Source organism: Falco naumanni, chromosome 15, assembly GCF_017639655.2.
Source record: "Falco naumanni isolate bFalNau1 chromosome 15, bFalNau1.pat, whole genome shotgun sequence".
In the NCBI taxonomy this organism is placed as follows: Eukaryota; Metazoa; Chordata; class Aves; order Falconiformes; family Falconidae; genus Falco; species Falco naumanni.
In genome coordinates this window covers 20,883,753-20,902,199 of record NC_054068.1, presented here as the reverse complement: position 1 = coordinate 20,902,199, position 18,447 = coordinate 20,883,753, and the positions used below count along the sequence as shown (strand labels likewise).

General features: G+C 53.9%; 2 protein-coding genes across 3 annotated transcripts in view; one reads left to right on the top strand and one right to left on the bottom strand.

Moving 5' to 3' along the window:
• Positions 1–1,823, top strand: part of AMFR (autocrine motility factor receptor) — a 30,293-nt gene extending 28,470 nt beyond the window's left edge. Inside the window, exon 14 of the mRNA XM_040615135.1 lies at positions 234–1,823. Coding sequence (XP_040471069.1) covers positions 234–384 — 151 coding nt within the window. The 3' untranslated portion in view covers positions 385–1,823. The remainder of the gene's footprint in view (positions 1–233) is intronic.
• A 3,106-nt stretch (positions 1,824–4,929) lies between these two features.
• The window catches only part of GNAO1 (G protein subunit alpha o1), a 145,446-nt gene continuing 131,928 nt past the window's right edge, over positions 4,930–18,447 (bottom strand). The window contains exons 7-8 of one of the 2 annotated variants that reach the window (XM_040615405.1): positions 7,735–7,888; positions 4,930–5,796 (exon numbers count right to left, since the gene is read on the bottom strand). In XM_040615405.1, coding sequence (XP_040471339.1) covers positions 5,609–5,796; positions 7,735–7,888 — 342 coding nt within the window. In that variant the 3' untranslated portion in view covers positions 4,930–5,608. Of the gene's footprint in view, positions 5,797–7,734; positions 7,889–10,786; positions 17,496–18,447 lie in introns of those variants that run through there. The other variant, XM_040615406.1, reaches the window with a different exon arrangement.

Genomic DNA, 18,447 nt, shown 5'->3' with positions numbered 1-18,447 from the left:
GCACAAAAATGAAGAGCTTCTGCCAGCTCTGCGAAGTCTATTGTAGGTTATACAATACAGGCCTTTCTTTTGTTTTGCAGTACGTAGCTTGTGTGTGCTTTTGCCGAGGTGTTTTCCTGCTCTTGGTGTGCCTTGCAAGGCTCCCTGGTTTTGTGGGTGTACCAGTGAAGTATTTTCCAGAGCCGTAATGCAGTGGGCTCTGCTCACTCATCTTTTCCTTTTTCCTCTTGCAGGCGTTATTTAAACAAAACCTCTGACGAGGAGCTGACCACAGAGCAGCCCTCTCCTCTGCCCGAGGGAGCGTCCGCCGATCCCGTCACCCTGCGTCGCAGGATGCTGGCTGCTGCCGCCGAACGGAGGCTTCAGATGCAGCAAAACTCTTAGTGCTTGTTGCCCCTCCTTCCTCCTCGTTAGCAATGTTGAATAAATGAATTAAATACAAAACCCCCTGCGCTTTCTATACCAGCAGGAAAGTGTCTCTTCAGAGTTCAGCTGGCTGTGCTGCCGAGTGAGCTGGCTGCCTCTCTGCTGTATAAAGCATGTGGTCTAATAATGTTTGGACAGCTGACAAATTAACCTTTTTTGTAATCTTTTCTATGTGACGTCGACCCCCTCCACAAACAAAAGGCGATTTCTAAACCACGGGCCTGATTTCTGCAGCTAGCATGAGGCGTTGGGCCGCCTGCACAGCAGAGGCTGGGGAAGGCGTGTTCCGAATTAGCAGCTGTGGGTGCAGGCACTGGCACGTTCAGCTCGAGAGCGGGGCGAGTTGGTCCAAGAGGACAGACAGCTTGTAGAAATTTCCAGCAAACGCTGTGTTAGATAAGCAGGCGCCCGCTCTTCGGTCCCTTGCTGGTGTCGACGGTGCAGGCTGTCACAGAGGGCGGCTCGAAGGGCTGGGGTGGCGTCGCTGAAGGCCGGCCGTTGGGCTGGAGGGAAGCTGCCTAGCTACGCGACGCGGAAAAACCAGAATCCGTGGATTGTGCAGCGAAGCACCGACGCGCATCGATTCCAGCGTACGGTAGTTTGCGGCTGTTGCTGGGCTCTCCCGCGCTGGCAGACCTCCGGCTCTGTTCGCTCCCCAGCGCCGCGCTGTTTTCCTTTGCCTTTTGTGGCCAGAAACAAGCGAGGAACGGGGAATCGAGCGACGCAGTGGGGCGCCAGGCGAGGTTACGGCCTCCACTGTCCCGTGTCACCGTAAGCCAAGGGAGCGCGATAGAGGGACCTGCCTGTTGTGGACTCCAGAGCAACACGGATGGGACTTCGTGGAGATAGCTCTGCTATCTTGCTTTTTATTTCATTTTTAACCCCACAACTTCACCATGCATTTATGCAGAAAGACTGGAGGAACTGGGGCAGCTGGACCTGGGACCGGCTGCTGCCCAACTTGCTAACCTCTGATTTTTCTTAAGAACTTTTGACACGAGATCCACTTGGAGCCGCCGCCGCCCCTAGCTTGCATAGTTGAATTTTACACGGCAGTGACTTAATTTTTAAACTTCAGAAGAGTGAGTTCTAGTATCACTGTCCTTTAGAAGGAGCCCAGTATTATCTAGAATTGTTGGTAACTTTTTTTACTGTTGGTTTTTAGATATTTGAAGGTGAATTTAATGAGAGGAATTGCATCGATGTTTAGGTGAAAATAATTTATTTCAATAAAACTCTTTGGGAAGCCTTACCTTGCAATGCTATTAGTAAACCTCGAAGAATTTTTTTGAGATCTTTGGTTTTGCTCAGAGCACAGCTGTTTCGTTTTTATTGTTTTAAAAAACAAACAAACAAACAAAAACCCACAAAAATAAAATCTTGGTCAGTGTTGGAAATTGTTTGGATGTTTCTGTGGCGTGTTCGGTTTGTAAATGTAGCACTTGCACTTTGGTCCCCTTTGGTTCCCCTTCGCTGTCGCGATGAGGGGGAGCGCAGCCGCCTGGTGCTGGCTCTAGCTATGTTCTCCCGAGCCCGGGGCTTGCAGACCAGTAGTTGCTCCTGGAATTCGGTCGTGCTGTGAATGTGGAAATGGAAGAGGAGCGGTGTCTCAAGGGACAGTAAAAATAAAGTGGGGTTTTGGACTGCTGGGCAGCAAGTGGAGGGGGCGAGAGCAAAGTGGATGTAGCTCAGAGAGGGGAGAGGAGAGAACCACAGAGACCCTCGTCGGGGTGGGGTGGGGGGTGTTTCTTTGATTCCCCCCTTGCCGCGTTCCTGGGGGCTCGGCTGCGTGAGGATGCGTTTTGAGCACGGTGACGGGCGGTGACCCCCGCTGCATCGCGGCCCGAGCTTCGGGCTTGCACGGTCTCCGTCGCCTTGCAGCACGTGTCCAGCCGTCCCGGGCAGCCGGCGCGGTGCCGGGCGGAGGTTCCTTCCCCCCATCCGGCACAAGAGCCCCTGGTTCCTGGCACAAGCCACCTCTGCCAGGCTCCGGGGCTCTGTGAGCCGCGCGACGTCGGGGCCACCCCCAGTTTTCCCACTTAGAAAAAAACCTCCCTGGGAAGGTAACGGCAAGGCAGCTCTGCCCGTGCGGCCCCTGCTGCGGAACGCCATCCCTCGCCCAGCAGCGGGCAGCGGGGAGGGAGCAGGTGCCGTGGCCCATCCTGGGCATCCCCTGGCCCAAGCCCCTGCAACCGCTCGGGCGGCAAGAGACGAGCCCAGGGGGTGCCCAGCCAGGGAGGCTCCTGGCGCTGGACCCCCGGGCTGGGTATGTCAGAGCCTCTCGGGCTATTCTTAACGGTCTTTTCTCCTCCTCACGGTGGATTCCCGAGCTCTGCCCGGCTGCACTGTGCTCCCTGGGGAGCGGGCCCTGGGCAGCCGCTGGATGGCAACCTTGCCTGCGGCACCGCTGCAGTGACCTCCGTGAGGGGTGAGAGGCTGGTTTGTGCAGGGCACATGGACCAGAGGTGGCTTCCCTGGAAAGGGAGGTCACCCCAGGAGAAGCCTGATTGACTTCCCCAGTGCCACCAGGAGCTGCTCCCGGACGGCTGCGAACAGCAGGAACCTTGGAGAAGCCGCGTGGGTCGGGAGCTGCTGCTGCGTGATGGAGCATCTTTTCCAGCCAGCTGGGCCGGGGGTGCCTGGGCGGCCGGCACAAAGCTGAGCTGGGGGCCTGGCTGCTGGGGTGACCTTCCCTGCGGCTCCGGCACCGGCTTCGCTGGTGGGTCCTGGGCTCCGGTGGGCTTTGGGAGCGCTCCTGTGGCTCGGGAGGGGACGGCGAGTGCTGGCCCGGGGTCTCGGGCTGTGCCAAGGGACAACGGGCTCTCCGTGTCCCACCTGTCGCCACTGTGCCCGATGCCACCGTGTACCAGGGCTGGGATGGAGGTGAAAAAACCCTAAATTGCAGAAAAAAAGGAAAAAACCCAAACAACCCCCAAACTGTGAGAAAAAAACAAAATGTGCAAAAACTCCCCAGCCCCCAAACCCAAACACCCCCTGAATTGCTCCTGGGGAGAAAGATGCAGCTTTCCTGGGAGAACCTTCCTGGGGGAAAAACTCACCTGTTGTGGGGTTCCTGGCATTGCCACAAAACAAAGGGTTCACCCTGACGACTGTCTTTGCGTTCCCAAAAGAAATAAAAATATTTTCTCGCCTGGGGAGTTTTGTTGGAAAGCAACCTGAGCCACCTGCACAGCACCTTCCCAGGATTTACCCCCCAGCCTTAGCTCATACCGGCAGCAAACCCCCCAAAAAGGTGATTTTTTTAGTATTTTTTCTGGCAGGCGCGGGGGGAAAGAAGCAGGCGGAGGCGCGGGAGGGGAGAGCCCGGGATACAGACAAACATTCTCTTTATTGAGCTACACATGAATTTTTCCATTAGTCAGAGAAAGAGATTGGCAGTGTGTAATATATCACAGAAACCTCACTGATTGGTAATAGAAAGGCTTAGAAAGACCTGGCGCTTTATATATATATATATAATATTTTTTTTATTTTTTATTTTTTTTTTTTAGTTTCTTCTTTATTTATTCATTTTCTTTTGAACAGGTGTGACTGCTCTTCTTCAGCAAAGGTAACTCGTAAAAGTGAAACCGTGAAGACGTCTGGTTACTAATCAAAGTAGAAATGACGAAGGATTGGTCATGAAAACGGTGGCTTCAATGTAAACACTACATTCGATTTTTGTTTTTTTTTTTTTTAATTATTTTTTGTGGTTTTGTGTGTGTTTTTTAAAATTTTTAAATCATTTTCATTCTTGCTTTTTTTTTTCAAAGTTTGTTTTTTAAGTTTTTTTTTCTTTTTTTTTCTTTTTTTCAGCACAAACATCCCCACATGAGAGAGAAAAAACACCATTCACTAAAAGGGAGAGAGGACTGGGGCGGGTGGCGGGGGGTGGGGGCGCAGAGAAAAAAGCAGCACAAAAAAGCATTCACTGGAAAGAGTTAAAAATTAATAAAACCCAAAGGAAAAAAAATAATTACCCTAAACAAAAAATAAAATTAAATAAAATATACCTATGTATAACCCTCCCCGCCGCCCCGCGGGCCCCCAGGGGGTGGGGGCAGCCGAGCTGTGCTTTTGGGTCTGGAGCTGGAGTGAGGTGGAGCTGGGAGCTGTTAAACCAGGAGGGGTGGAAAAATGGGGGGAAACTCGCTGGCTCCTGGCTCCTGAGTGGGGGCTTCGGCCTGGAGCGGGCTGGGAACACGACCCCCCCCCCGACCCCCAACCCCCAGCGGGGGGCCGCCGGAGGATGCTCCCACCGCAGCCTTCCTCCCCGAACAGCCGGGCTGGGCAATGGGAAAAGATCTTCTTCTTCATCTTGTTCCCCTCTTTAGCTACGGCACGTGGCTGGGGGGGGGGGGGGGGGGGAGTTTTGAATTTTTCATCCTCCTTTTCTTTATTTTTTTTTTTTTTTTTTTAAATGTATCTTTTATTTTCTTGAGCCAGCGGCTCACCTGGGCTGGGGGCAGGTGGGGGTAGCCCAGCCTTCCCCGTGCTGGAAATAAAAATAATTAATTATTATAATAATAACAATAATTAAAAAAAAGCCAACCCACAATAATTAATTACAATAATAATAATTAAAAAATAAAACCCCACAGTCAAATAACTCACAAGAGCACTGGCCATGGCGGGGACACGGGCAGGATCCGGCCCCGCTTGTGCCGTGGGGAGACCCCGGGGTGCCCCCCCGCCCCCCAGCCGGGTACCGCTGCCCCACGGGGGGATGCCCGGGCACTGCCGGGGTGGGGGGCCAGGCAGAGCCCCCCCAGGCCCCGGGGCTTCTCCCCGAGCTGTGACACCGGGGGACAGTGCCATGGGGGGCTGGAGCCTGCCAGGGGGACGGGGGCTGCCCACAGCTCCTTCAGACAAACTAAAAAGGTGGGTGTGGATTTTTTTTTTATATATATATATACGTATATATATAATTTTTCCTTATGCCTTTTTATTTACCAACTTGCATGACTATGATTACGATTTTTTTTCCTCTCATTCAATCTGTTTTTTTTCATTTTGTTTCACTTTTTTTTTTCCCCGCGCGCGTGTGTGTGTGTGTGTGTCTGTGTGTGGTTGCGTTGTTTTTTTTTTTTAATTTTCTTTTTTTTGTTTTGTTTTGTTTGTTTGTTTCTTTTCTCTCCTGGCGCCGGGACCGCCACCGAAGAAGTCGCTGTGCGCTGCGGGGTCAGTACAAGCCGCAGCCCCGCAGGTTGTTGGCAATGATGATGTCGGTGACGGCGTCAAATACCACCTGGATGTTGTTCGTGTCTGTGGCGCACGTCATGTGGCAGTAAATCTCCTTGTTGGGGGAGCGGTTTTTGCTTTCAAATTGTGCTTGGATGTAGGCGGCCGCGTCCTCGTAGGTGTTGGGACCTGTGGGCAGAGGTGGGGCAGGGGGACAGAGCGGGGGGCATCAGGACCGTGGGCCACCATCCTCCCGCCTGCAACTCGTCCCTCGCTGCTTACAAAACGCTTTGTTTAAAAAAACATAATTTAGGTAAAATCTATTTATTTTCAGTTTTTACCCTCCGGTTCACCCCTCAGCGGGGTCCATTTACCCCTTTCCCCCCTCCATCTCCCTTCTTCCCCCGGCCACCCTTTGCCACCCCATCCTGCCCCATTTGCCCCCTCTTTTCCCCCAAATCGCAGAGCACCTGGGCTCCATCAGGGGTCCCTCCCTCCCCAGGTGTCGCTGCTTTGCCCTCTCCGCCCACTCCCCCTTTTCCCCCCCAGGGAAGGGCTGCAGCTCCCACCTGCGCCCGAGGGATGCTCCTCCGAGGGATGCTCCTCCCGGCAGCACCGGTGAGTCCCCATGGCGCATCCCAGCAGCGCCCACCCCAGGGGAGCGCGGGGGTCTGGAGAAAGGCCGGGGGGGCCTCGGTGCCCCCCCGGCCAGGCAGAGGGAGGGATGGCTAGGAGGGCCAGAGGGTTAGTGGCCACTCCAACATCACCCGTGGGTGCTGGCTGTGCCTGCTTCGTGGGGCTGAGCCCCCCCTGTGCCACTGGGGCGGTGCCTCAGTGGGGGTCTCCCGCTGGGCTCTGGAATGCAGGGGGGGCAGGAGCTGCCTGGGGATGTCGTTCCCTGTTCGCTCAGCCGACCAGGGAGGTTTGCTTTTGTAAGGCAGCTGGAGTGGGGCCAGATGTTTGAGCCGAAAAATGCACATTATTGCATTAAGCCGCTTACGGCAGCGAGAGTGGCTGCACCGGCCCCTCGCGGGAAGCCACAAAGCCTGAATTACGCCCCTGAAATCGCCTTTGGGAGAGCTGTTATTATCTGGAGACTTATTTTCCTTTTCCAGCTCACCGGTTCCCCTCCTTCCCAATGCAGCCGGTGGCTGAAGGAGAGGGGAGGTGGCCCGGTGGCACCAGGCTGCCCCCCTCCCAGGGGTAGCCAGGATGGGCTGGAGGGGTTGGTATCCTCATGAGATAGTCTGGGACGTTCCACCAGGTGGCTGAGAAAAAAAAGTACTGCTGCTTTCACGATGGAGAAGCCTCAAAACCTCGGGTGGAAATGCCAGTGCGCTTCTGCTGTTGGGGAGTGGGTGCTGTTGGGCTGGGGGACCTCCTTGTCCCCAGGGTCTGGCATCCAGGGTGGATGTGCTCTGGGTGAAATCGTTCAGACACGTTTCAGCATCTGTAGGCTGGAGCCTCTGAATCTCAATTGATTCTTTTTCTTTCCCTTGGAGAATTCGGAAGGGGTAGCTATTCTTACCCCATCTTGTCTGTTTTTCTTCTTTTTCCCCCGAGCTACATTGGTTTCACATAAAAACATACGATTCTGGTGTGGTTTCCCAGATTTCTGCTGTAAAGGGCTCTTCCCTTCCCCAGCTGTGCCCCGTGCAAAGGCACTCCCGGCAGGATGCAAACGGGAGATGCAGCTTGGAGGAGCACGTGCCTGGACTCCTCTAGTGGGACCTTCTCAGGACCCATCAGCGAACGGGATGGCTCAAGCGGTGGGCAGTCGGCTCTCACCGAGGCTTCTGCTTTCCAGAGCTCCTGTGGCCAGACTCGTTAAAGCTCATCTCCTTTTGTCTCAAATGGTCTTGGCCACCCCTGCGTCCCATCAGCTGGTCGCACACCTTGCCACAAGACTTGACATCACACAGGACACGGCCCCACCCCACCAGCGAGGTACCAGAGCTGTGCTGTGGCTCTCAGAGGTGGGCAGTGCTTTTGCTCCCCACCCCCCATGAAGGTGCTCTGTCCCCTCCACCCCCCTGCCCAGCTCTGGGGTGAGGTGCAGCCCCCCAGCCCTGGTGGCGCGCCCGTGGGCATCACGCGGGGCTGCACCATGTCAGCCCCATCCCATACCTGTGTATTCGGGGAAGCAGATGGTCAGAGGCGATTTCTTGATCTTCTCGGCAAATAGGTCTTTCTTGTTGAGGAAGAGAATGATGGAGGTATCGATGAAGAATTTGTTGTTACAGATGGAGTCGAAGAGCATGAGAGATTCGTGCATGCGGTTCTGCAGTGGGGAGCACGGAGGGAGGAGAGAGAGAGAAAGGCAAAGAGAAGAGAGAGTTAGAGGAGAGGAGAATATTTTTCTGAATTGAAATGGTTAGAAAGTGAAAAAAAACCAAAAAAAAAAAAACCAACCCAACAAACAACTCCTTAAAATCAGACAGTAATAAATGTGAGATGGTTACAAAGGTGGAGGAACCAGAGTTCTCTTGGCCTGGAGAAGGCAGGTGTGGGGGCTGCAGCTGCTGCCCTTCCATGTCCCTGTGGGGCGGCTCTGCAGGGCTGACACCCGGAGCATCAAGGAAGAGCAGGAGAAAAAAAATGTCATTTTCTCATCATCTGCCGAACCAGAGGAGTGTGGAAGGGGCCCTGTGTCTCTTCAGGGGCTGGGCACCCCCGAAGCATCACTCGCAGAGCCAGAATAAAGGATGAGCAGCCAGCACCGGCCAGCAGCTGGGATGCACTGGGCATGGGGACTGGGAGGAGGGAGTTCTGCCCATCCTGGGGGTCCTACAGCCCCTCCTGAAGGGTGCTAGTGCTGTCGTGGTGAGACCAGCGCTGAGGGATTGCCCAGAGCCTGGGGCAGGTCCTGTCCCAGATAGGCCCTTCTGCCCCTGGAAAAATCTTCAGCCCATCTTGGAAACACCACAGCGGTGGCCGGGTCACTGCTGAGAAACCGCGGCAGTGCTGGGGGGGAGCCAGGGCCGGTGCCTCTGTCAGCCCCACCACGCAGCGCCCTGAGCATCCCGGGTCCTGGGCTGATCCAGCCAGACGTCAAGCGTGGAAGGGCTCTACTAGGAGCATAAATCAAGGCAAATCTCTAAAAACTGCAATTTAAAAATAATTATAAATTTGTCCTTTCACAAGTGGACAAAAGTGATGGAAAGCCCTTTTTCCCCACGCTGCAGAGGTTGTTACCAGAAAGGAGCAGAGAGCGGACAGGAGGAGGAAGAGGAGGAGGAGGCGGTGGGGCTGTCCTGCACAGAATCGGCTGCGCAGGGCACCACCGAGCAGAGCATTTTCACTCCTACTCGGGTGGCTGCGGGGTGTCTGTGCCTCGTGGTTAGCATGAAGGTGCTGCAGGGTAGGACAGATCCAGCTCTCCAGGAGCGCTCAAAAACTTCCTCAGTCATTAACGCGCTGTTCAGAACAAAGGGAAAGCTGCTCCGGGCTGCTCCACTGGTGGCTTTGGGTGGCACCTTAGGCAGCCCACGCACCTCTTCCGTTGCACGTACCCACCTCGTTTCCCACTCCAGCCGGGGGAGGTTCTGCTGCAAAGCCAGGGCTCACAAGCCAGGGCAGCACCATGCCCTTCTTGGCAACGCTGTCCTAGGGCTGAGCCCCCCCGAGTCCTGGGGGGCTGCCCACCCGGGGACCCCCAGCGATTGGGAGAAGCCTTGCGTGAAGCTGAGAGCAGCAGAGACGTGCTCGGGGCAGCGAGGGTGCTCGGCAGCTGGTGGGAAACCCTCCTGCAGCAAACATCCCCCCCAGCCCCTTTTCTTGGAGGCGCAGCGGAGGGGGGAGCTTCGGATTTGCTGAAGATTCGTGAGAACGCACGTGTTTCCTAATGAAATGATGACCCAATTACACATTTTGGAGTTCTCCATGAATGTTTTATTAGTGAGTCATTTTATTAGCTACACTTCAACTGTAGCTTTTGCATGCAAAATTTAGCAGATGTCTGATTTCATCTTGAAAGGCTTTGAGATTACGCTGTGGGTTCCTTGACAAAGAGTAGCTGGGGATGGTAAGCAGTTGCTTTCCAAAGCTTCAGGACCTCATTTCAGCTTTTTTTTTTTTTTTAAAATGTCAGCCTTATTCATGGGGACAACAGAAACCACCCTAAAAGGATGGAGCCCTTCTTGACTTGTGGCTGTTTACAAAAATACCAGGTCTTGAGATTTTCATGGAAAGTATCTGGGTGAGGTTTTTTTCCTTGTCCATCCCCTGTGCTGTCCCATATATGTATTACCTTTAAAGAAAGGAGTGATAGTTTTAGTGGAGGAGCAGCTGAAATAAAGCACGTGCTCAGGGAAATCAAAATTCCTAGTGCAAGGGAAAACAGCTCTGGTGACTTCTGGGCCCCTGGGCACCCACGGAGAAGATCCAGGCAGGATGGCATCCTGGAGGAAAATTTTAAAAATCCCTAATACAAATATAAGAAGAGAAATCCTTTCCCTCTCAGCTGTTAGTTCTTCTCAGGGCTGGTCTGTAATTCTGCCTGATCCGTGGGATGAGAGGTGTGAGGATGCGTGTCTGAGGATGGGTCTGGCTGAAGTCGCATCACTGGAAATAGGTGAAGTCGATAGGAAGAACGGTTAATGGGCTTTTGCTGAGGCTCATGGAAAATATTCTCTTGGTTTATTCAAGCCTTTTGCTTCTATTTCATGCCCCAAATAATGGAAGATCTTTGGTTTAAACATGAAAGAAGCTACTTGTAGAAGACTGGCAGCTGAGGTGCTGGGGGGGGTGGCAGGGATGCTCTGCCCCACTGACGGGCGCCGAAGAAGTGGTCGGATGCAGAAAGATGAATGTCAGTGTAGGGTCTGGCAGTGCTGGAGAAAAAGCATGGATGGCCCGCATAGATACACGGGGGTATGGCACTTCAGGAAGGGAAAAGCAATTTCAAGAAGGCAAGGAACATATGGAAACCGTGGTGAAGTTGTTCTACTTAAAAACAAGGAGGAAAAAAAAAAATTCCCACCAGATACTTACATAAAATTAAATACCTTTAGGTTATATCCTTTGGGAATTCCTTATTTTCAGGTGTGTGAGGCTGTGGCAGGCAACTGACATCGCAGGCGCGTGTTGTACACGTGCATGTCCGGAGCAGATATAGGGCAAGGAACGGGCTCAAGAAGCTGGACGCGCTCAAGGGAGACACAATAAAACCCTCTCACACTAGAAAAGAGCTGGCACTTTATTAACATTTTGTAACTAATAAATACATTACTGACAGCCAATAAATTATTACAATAGCTAATGCTCTATTAAACCAAGGGACAGTCACTCTTCGTACAAAATTACAGTTAATACAGTTTGGGCCATCAAACATGCAGGAGAAATGATTCAGCGGGAAACCAGCAAAAGGAAAATCGTGGCAGCCTCTGGCGATCCTTTGGGAAGAAATGTGGGGGGCGGGGAGCCCAGAGGCAGGGTGACGGTCACTGTTCCCTTGTCGAGCTGAAGGGGGGGGGAAGGGAGGGGGGGCAGCAGGGCTGAGGATGTTAAATTGGGGGCTGGGCTGTTTAACGGGGCTGGTCTTTACATGTCCCTATTTGCTTGCCCAGCCCCACCGGTGGTGTTGCCCCTGTCATCTCTTCCCCGCCTGGGGCAGGGGGTTTAGACCCCGGGCCACTGCCTGTGCTACAGGGCTGTCGAGATTTGGACTCGACATCAATTTCCAAGAGACTGGGTGGTCGAGGGGCCGGGGCAGCAGGCGTCGGGCCGGCTCCCAGCCCTCCACCTCCTCCCCAGGTCCCCCCTCCCGGTGCGGGGCTGAGCTGCCCTCTCTGGGGGCTGGGGGTGGTTTTGCCCTGTCTCAGTGCAGCTCCCTCCCCTCTCCCCCTGCCTGCAGGGTGCCAGCTGGGGGGCTTTGGTCCTCCTCCTCTTATTAACACTTGAGCATTTCAGGGTCGCTCTGGCTCATGTTTGCTAGCTGGCTTTTGCAGCACAAACCCAGACCTCCGGGTTGCCGCTTCAGACGTGAGTGGTCCTGTGAGAAGTCCCTTTCCATAGCCATGTTCTCAGCGTAACGTCTTATATAGGTCACGTACCTATATCTGTCAGCATCAATTATCTCATGTCGTGCAGGAGCTCAGAAATGCTAACGTACACTCAAGTCTCGGGGTGCTTTGGGAGTGTTTCTGTCTGCTCTTGCCTCCGGGGAGGCAGAGGCAAGCCCGCGGTCTGCTCTTTGTGCCACCCGGAGCACAGCTCTGCTTTCTTGTGAGTGTGTTGGGGATGCGCGTGTGTGATGGGTTTGAGTGGGTCAGGATGATGGTCCGTGGCACCATCTCTACTGGCCTTGATGCTTCTGGCATCAGATCCTTAAGGAGTGTTTTAGTCCCCTTGGAAATGGTCGGGGAGTTTTTGGTTGTGAGCCTGAAGACAAACCTGGCCCATGACAAAGACACAAACGCACTAGTCCTAAGCTACTCTAACCGACTTGACCAACGGTCAGCCTTGCTCCCAGGACCTCAACAGCTCTTCCTGGCTCCAGATTTTTTTGGCCACAGAATCCTCGGATGTGTTGCACAGGCTAACAGTGCAGGGCTGGTCCCTTTTACAGCATCAGCTGCACCCACCCCTGTGGGTGCCGCCTGCCGCCCTCAGCTATGCCCGCAGCATGGCGAGGGGCTGCCCCATGCCGTGCACAGCAGTGACTCGGCATAGGGGGGTGTTTTGGCAGAAGGACATCTCTGGCCCCCCCAACCCGACCTCTCAGAGATTGCATTCCTGGCTTCAGAATAAAATTCTCTTCCCTTGCAGGCGAGCGCTGGGCTTGTGCCACGACAGATTAAACCCACAGGATGGATTTTAATGCACATTGCAGTGCAGGCTGCTTTCATTGATACTTTTAGTGTCCTGTAGAAGAAAAGCACATCTACCGAGGAGGCACGGCAGCCGCCTCCTCGGGATGCTCTCCCTTCCGCGGAGGGACAGGCTGGCCAGCCAGCCAGGAAAGCTGGCCGAGGGCAAGGAGACAATTCTCATACAAAACTCCCGAGAGATTTAGTTGGAAGTAGTTGTGGGAGGGGGGTTGTGGGAAGCCCACCGACCCCTCGCGGGACCAGGCTGGGCCCTGTGGGAGGGCAGGGGCAGCAGGGACCGGCCAGTGCTGGCAGACGGAGGGGCCAGATGGCCTCGGCGAGGGTCCCGCTGCCCTGCCGCTCGGCCACGCTCCTCCGGCCTGGAGGAAAAATGTAAATTCCATTTGCTAAAGAAAAACCAGCCTTTGAAGTATGTGGCTGTGTTTCAGCGTGTGCTCTCCCGGCGCATGCTTACTGCTGGTTCTCCTAACAAGCCCAGCTACCGCATCCTCCCAAGGAGCGCGGTGCTCTGCAGCTCAGCCCTGCAGCCTCACCCACGGGCTCATCTCCAGGCTTTCCTTCCACAGGTTTCTCCATTTAATTGAAACTGGTGTTTAAAGAAAGGAGCTAGTTGCATTTTTTCTTTTTTTGTTTTTTTGTTTTGGTCTCACAGATCCACAGACCTGACCCTCTTGCTGCTGCTGAAGCAAGCAACGGGGCTTCCCTCCTTCCTTCTTTTGGCTGTCTGAAGCTAATCCCGAGTTGCTAATGCTGCTTTCAACACAACAACCCTCGGATGCTGTTGCTGGACAAGTGACCCAAGTCATTAAAAACCTCCTGCATCCCAAAAAGGGCATCTTTTGCAAATTCCCACCTTAGCTTTGAAGGGCAGCGGGGTCTATACGTTTTCAATTACATAGCTGTTTCAGTTCTGTGCATTTAAAATGTGTCCCCCGTGCCCTGGTATGGTTTCTCATGCAGCGGTACCAGCTGCAACATCCCTGCTGCGCGGAGACTGCAAATTAAAGGCAACTCAGTGCCTCCGAGGGTCTGGATTTGGAGCATCGCAATGGTAAAACATGAGGGGCTATTAAGAAAAGGGCTTTTGAAAGCAGGCAAAGTATTTCAAGGTCTTCTGTCTAGGCAACTGCTGCAAGGATTGCTGGTGTTTAGAAAAAGCACTGGGCAAAAGATTGCCTGCAGAAGGCACATCTGTCAGAAAAGGCTTAGCAGGATGCAGAAAGGCAGCAGTGAGTAATGCTTTGGCAGGCATTCTGGAGACAAAAATCTATATGCGGCCATCAAGCGAGAGAAATAGTAGTGTTTAACACTGGAAGCATTTCATCTCCCAAATGCTGTTTCCAGCCTTTGTCTGTGAATCCTCATGACACTCATGTGAGGGAGGGAATGTCAGCAGCAGCAGCTGAAATGAAGCTTTAGACATACAATATGCCAAAGAAAATGAAAGAAAAGGCTCTGCGTGTCAACATTTCCTCCTCTTTTTCTCCCTTTTCTCCCTGTGGAGCACCAGCCGTTATCGCCAACGTGCCGGGGAACCAGCCGGAGCTGCGGAGGGGCTTGGGCAGTGGGGTCTGGACCTCCCAGCCGGCACGGCCGGGCATGGGCTGCCTGAATCCAGCCCCGCACAAGTGCACCAAGCGCCGGGGACCTGCTGTGTCCAGCAGAGCTCGGGGTGGAGCGATTTACATTGTCTTTACCAAAATATTCCCGTGCGTGTTGTGGTGGGAACTCCTGAAGCCTTGGCTGGGTGCTGCCTTCGCCGGGAGCAGCTCCTGCTGCTTCCTCGCTCGGCTCAGATGTCACCCACAGCAAGGGGTGGGAACAGAAAATCTGCAGAATTTAGTGCTGCCGATCCGACTCTTCTGACAGAGCTTAATGCAAGACCTGCCTGGCTGCCAGCGCAAGCCGTCACTGCACCACAGCGCTGCACGCTGGGTGCAGCACTTACGTAGGCTTTATGTACCAAACGTAACCAGCATCCAGCTGCTCAGCCCTGCTTTTAACGCTCGAAGCGTATGTGGGTGGCAGGTGGTACCGGCGGGGCTCGGCCACCCGTGCCGGACAATCTCCAGGAGCATCCCCATCCCTCTGCATCCCTCCAGCTAATTCCCTGCCCTTCCTCTGTGGCTTCCTGGCCACAGGCTGGTCCCTTCCAAGGAACGAGAGAACTGGGCAGGTGCTTCCCATCGGGAACCCTCTCTTCGGAAAACCTTCCCACTGGCTCTCAAAATCCTAAGCTAAACCAAACACAATGACGTGTGCAGGCCTTGTGCTCAGCGTTCCTTTGGTTGATGGTTGTACAGCGGCATTACATGGAGCTGGGAGGGGGGCTGGGACCTGGGAAAACAAGACGTGTGGGGGGGATGTGGCGTGAGGAGCAGAGGGGCTCCTGGCTTTGCTGGCCAGCCAGCTCTCCGTGGGAGCTGATGCCGCCGGAGGTATTTTAAGGCGGAGATGGTGAAGAGAAAGGTGGGTACTCACTGGTGCCAGAGCGGGGGAGGCAGAGACCTGGTGTTATTGCTGTTAGCATCCAGCAGAGCAGCAGCGGGTCCTCGCTGCACAATGCTAAACAGTTTTATCATTTAATGCTATTTAGGGGGTTACTGACACAGCTGCTGACCGTGCTGGGCTGTGAGCTGGTTAGGTGGGTGAGAGCCACCTTATTTTCCTCTGCATGCCTCCTGTTTGCCCCGGGGTGCTCCCGCTCGCATCCCTGGCTGGGGGTTTGTCACCGATGTCCCACGAGCACTGTCCTGGCAGAGCACGACCTCTGACAGGGACTCTCCTTCAGTTCCCAGGTGCCTTTCTCCTTCCAGCCTTCCTGCTGCCTCAACCTGCCTCATCTCCCATTTGCAACTTCTCTCCCAAACCGCCCCCGCTGGTCCTCTCCACCTGCCCCCTCCCCTGCCTGCCACGCGCTGACGCTCACCTGGCCCCTGGCCTTTGGGCTGTGCTGCTTTGGGCTGCTCCCACACCCTCTCTCCTAGAGGGCACAGCGGGAAAAGACATACCATCCCTCTTGGGCATGGCACTGGAGAAAACTCGGGCCTCCCAGGACCTGAAAGGCACCCCCAGCTCAGGCTCCCAAGAGAGGACAGCTGAACTTGTGGCTGGCCTGGAAAGACTCATGTTTTCCAGGATCACGGACTTCCAAGAGAGGCAGGGAAGAGGCAGAGGTCAGCGTTGCCCACCTGCTCCCAGGTGCAGGTAGGTCCCAAGTGGGACCTCGGAGGCGGCTGTCCCACCCAGACACGAAACGAGCTTCTGGGGTGGACCTCTAAGGGTCCCTCCATGCTCCCAGGGGTGACAGCCCACCTCTCACGCTGCCCTCTGCCTTCGCCCCCACGGCACCGGGAGCTCTTGGGGACGGCAGGCAGATGGCCACACACAGCCCAGCCCCAGCCACATCTGTCCTCCCCTCTGCGCCCCCACTCCTTGCTGTGCTGGCGCTACCCTTGCCCTCCCCACACCTCTCGCTCTGCCCTTCCTTCCTCCCTTCCCTTCCCTGCGCTTTTCTTTCCTACTCCATCACTTGGCTCAGACCAGCTCCCTGAGCTCTCCCTTACCACTGCATGGCCAGTATAAACCAACCCTCTCACTCTAGGTACTGGTAAAGAGATGCCCTGACTGGAGACACCAAAGCAGGAGCTGCCTCCCTCGAATGCTCAGGCAGGAGCTGACACAGGTGGGCTGGCGGCTTCTGCTTGGCCAAGGAGGCTCAGAGTGCAAGGCTGGCCTTCGCGGGGGCGTTTGGGTGCCTGAGGTGTGATAAAGAGCCACGAGGCTCCTGCATGCCTCGCTGTGACCCAGGCACGGTGAGCTTCCCCAAAGCACCTCCCCGCATTTCAGGGACTTGAAGGTCAAACTCTGCCGACGAGAAGCCAGGGCTAAATAGTTTTGGTGCACCCCAGCATTTCAGGGCTGACGTTTGGAAAAAGGTGCTGCGTGTTTGCAGGAGCATCAGTTGTGCTGAAATCATGGGCTGGGAGGTGCTTTGGGAAAGGTCACCGGGTACCCAGGCTGGCATCCAGGTGGGATCACCATCGGGATGCCACCAAGCTCCGCGGCCACCGCCCCGCTCAGCCCAGCAGCTCCACAGCATCCAGCAAACGGGTTACTGAAACCACTAGACGTATTTTAACATTAATTTCGAAAAAACTTGAGGTAAAACTGTTACCAGTAACAACTGCTTTTAGACAAGGCTTAGTAGGTTTTGTTACTGTGTCCCTCTTACGCAGACACCAGCAGAACTCGATATGGCTGTTTTACTTGTTCAAATAGCTGTCTGGAAAAAAGGAGAATATACACATCCAAACCGCAGCGGCTGCGTTCAACACTGACCCCTCTGGCTTTGGGGTAGGAACTGGAGCCATAAGGTACCCTCAAAATGATCATGTTGTACCTAGCACTTCCCAAAGGAATAGTGTTATAAAAAAAAGATAAATAACCAGGAGAATTAAAAATATTCCTTAATTTCAAGAAAAAAAAAAATTTTGGTTCCAAACTACACTGTTGCTGACCAGTATTTTAAGGCTTTGATTTTTCTTTTTTAAAACGTAAGTATTTTTGTCTTTTGGCAGTTGAAATGCACTTTGTGGGAAACGCATCAGCTCCCTCTACAGCACTGTGAATTGGACTGGGGGAGCAGAACAAGGCAGCAAGGGAATGAACCAAAAATAAACCAAAATAAAATAAAATGGGGCTGGGGAAAGCAGAACTTGCTGCAGAGTTGTCTGGGATGGGAGGAGGGATTTACGTATTTCTTCCTCAGCGTCTTCTGAGGAGGAAAAAACCAGAAAGAGAGAGGACCTGTCCGCCGGACCGGAGGATGCTCCTGGCGGGCACGAGGAGAGGAGGGGAGGAGAGTGCTTTAGTAGAGTCCGCATCCCCGCAGGTTGTTGGCGATGATGACATCCGTGACGGCGTCGAAGACGAACTGGATGTTGTTGGTGTCGGTGGCGCAGGTGATGTGCGTGTAGATCTCCTTGTTGGGGGACTTGTTCTTGCTCTCGTACTGAGCCTGGATGTAAGCCACCGCCTCCGTAAAAGAATTTGGGCCTAGAAGAAAGCAGAGACGAAAGGAAAAAGAGCAGGTTAAAGCAATCCCGTAACCCTAAATCTGTAGGGTGCCTGCAAGTGCCCCGCTGTAGGGACATGGGGAGCTTGTAGGGGGCTGCTGCATCCCAGCTGCCCTGTCTCCACCTTGGGGGCGGGCACCGTTACCAGCCAGGGCTGCTGCAAGGGAGGAGATGCTCTCAGACTGTCAGCTTAGCTTTATTTTTATTCTGCGTTGCTGTTTATAGTCTATAGAGATGAGATGGAAGAGGGAGCTGAGTGTTGAACAGGCTATGATGGGAAAAGCAGAAGAAATTCCACATCCTGGTGACAAAAAAGAGAAGAAACCTGCTAGGAATGCGGTAAAGTGCTTGACCTGGTGAAAAGGCTTAGCTTTTCCCCTTTTTTTGATTCGTTCTATTAAAGTTTCAGCTTTTGATGGAGAACAACTAAAATGTCCGTGAATCGAGGGCAGTAGTGGTAACTGTGCCTTCCTTTCCCTGAACCGCTAACAGAAAGGGGCATGGAAAGATCCAGCCTCTGTCACAGGGCAAAGTGGGGTTTTCTCAAAAAAACCCACAAAACCCCACAAAAAAGCTAACACAGAGCGTCCCTCTTTTTAAAAGGAATTAGGATCACAGTACCCTGCGCTAGAGCTGTGTCTAAAATCACACCACGAGGAGTTTCTTCTTTTGATGTATAGAGATGTTTGTGCCAAACCTTATTAGCCATCAGGTTTTGTGTTAAAAAAGCGTAAGAGCAGTCATGCAAAAGAGCAGATCCTGCCTCATCTGGCCAGCCTTGTCCTTGCTCACACACACATCTCCGCTCCGGCCCCTGCTTAGCTCCGGTTAACTCCATTCCCCCGGCTGGCCGGGAGCACCCGTGCCCCAGCAGGTTCTGCAGCTGTGCCGCTGCTGATGCTCTTGGGTCCCTCTCCCTCCACGGGGCTTTG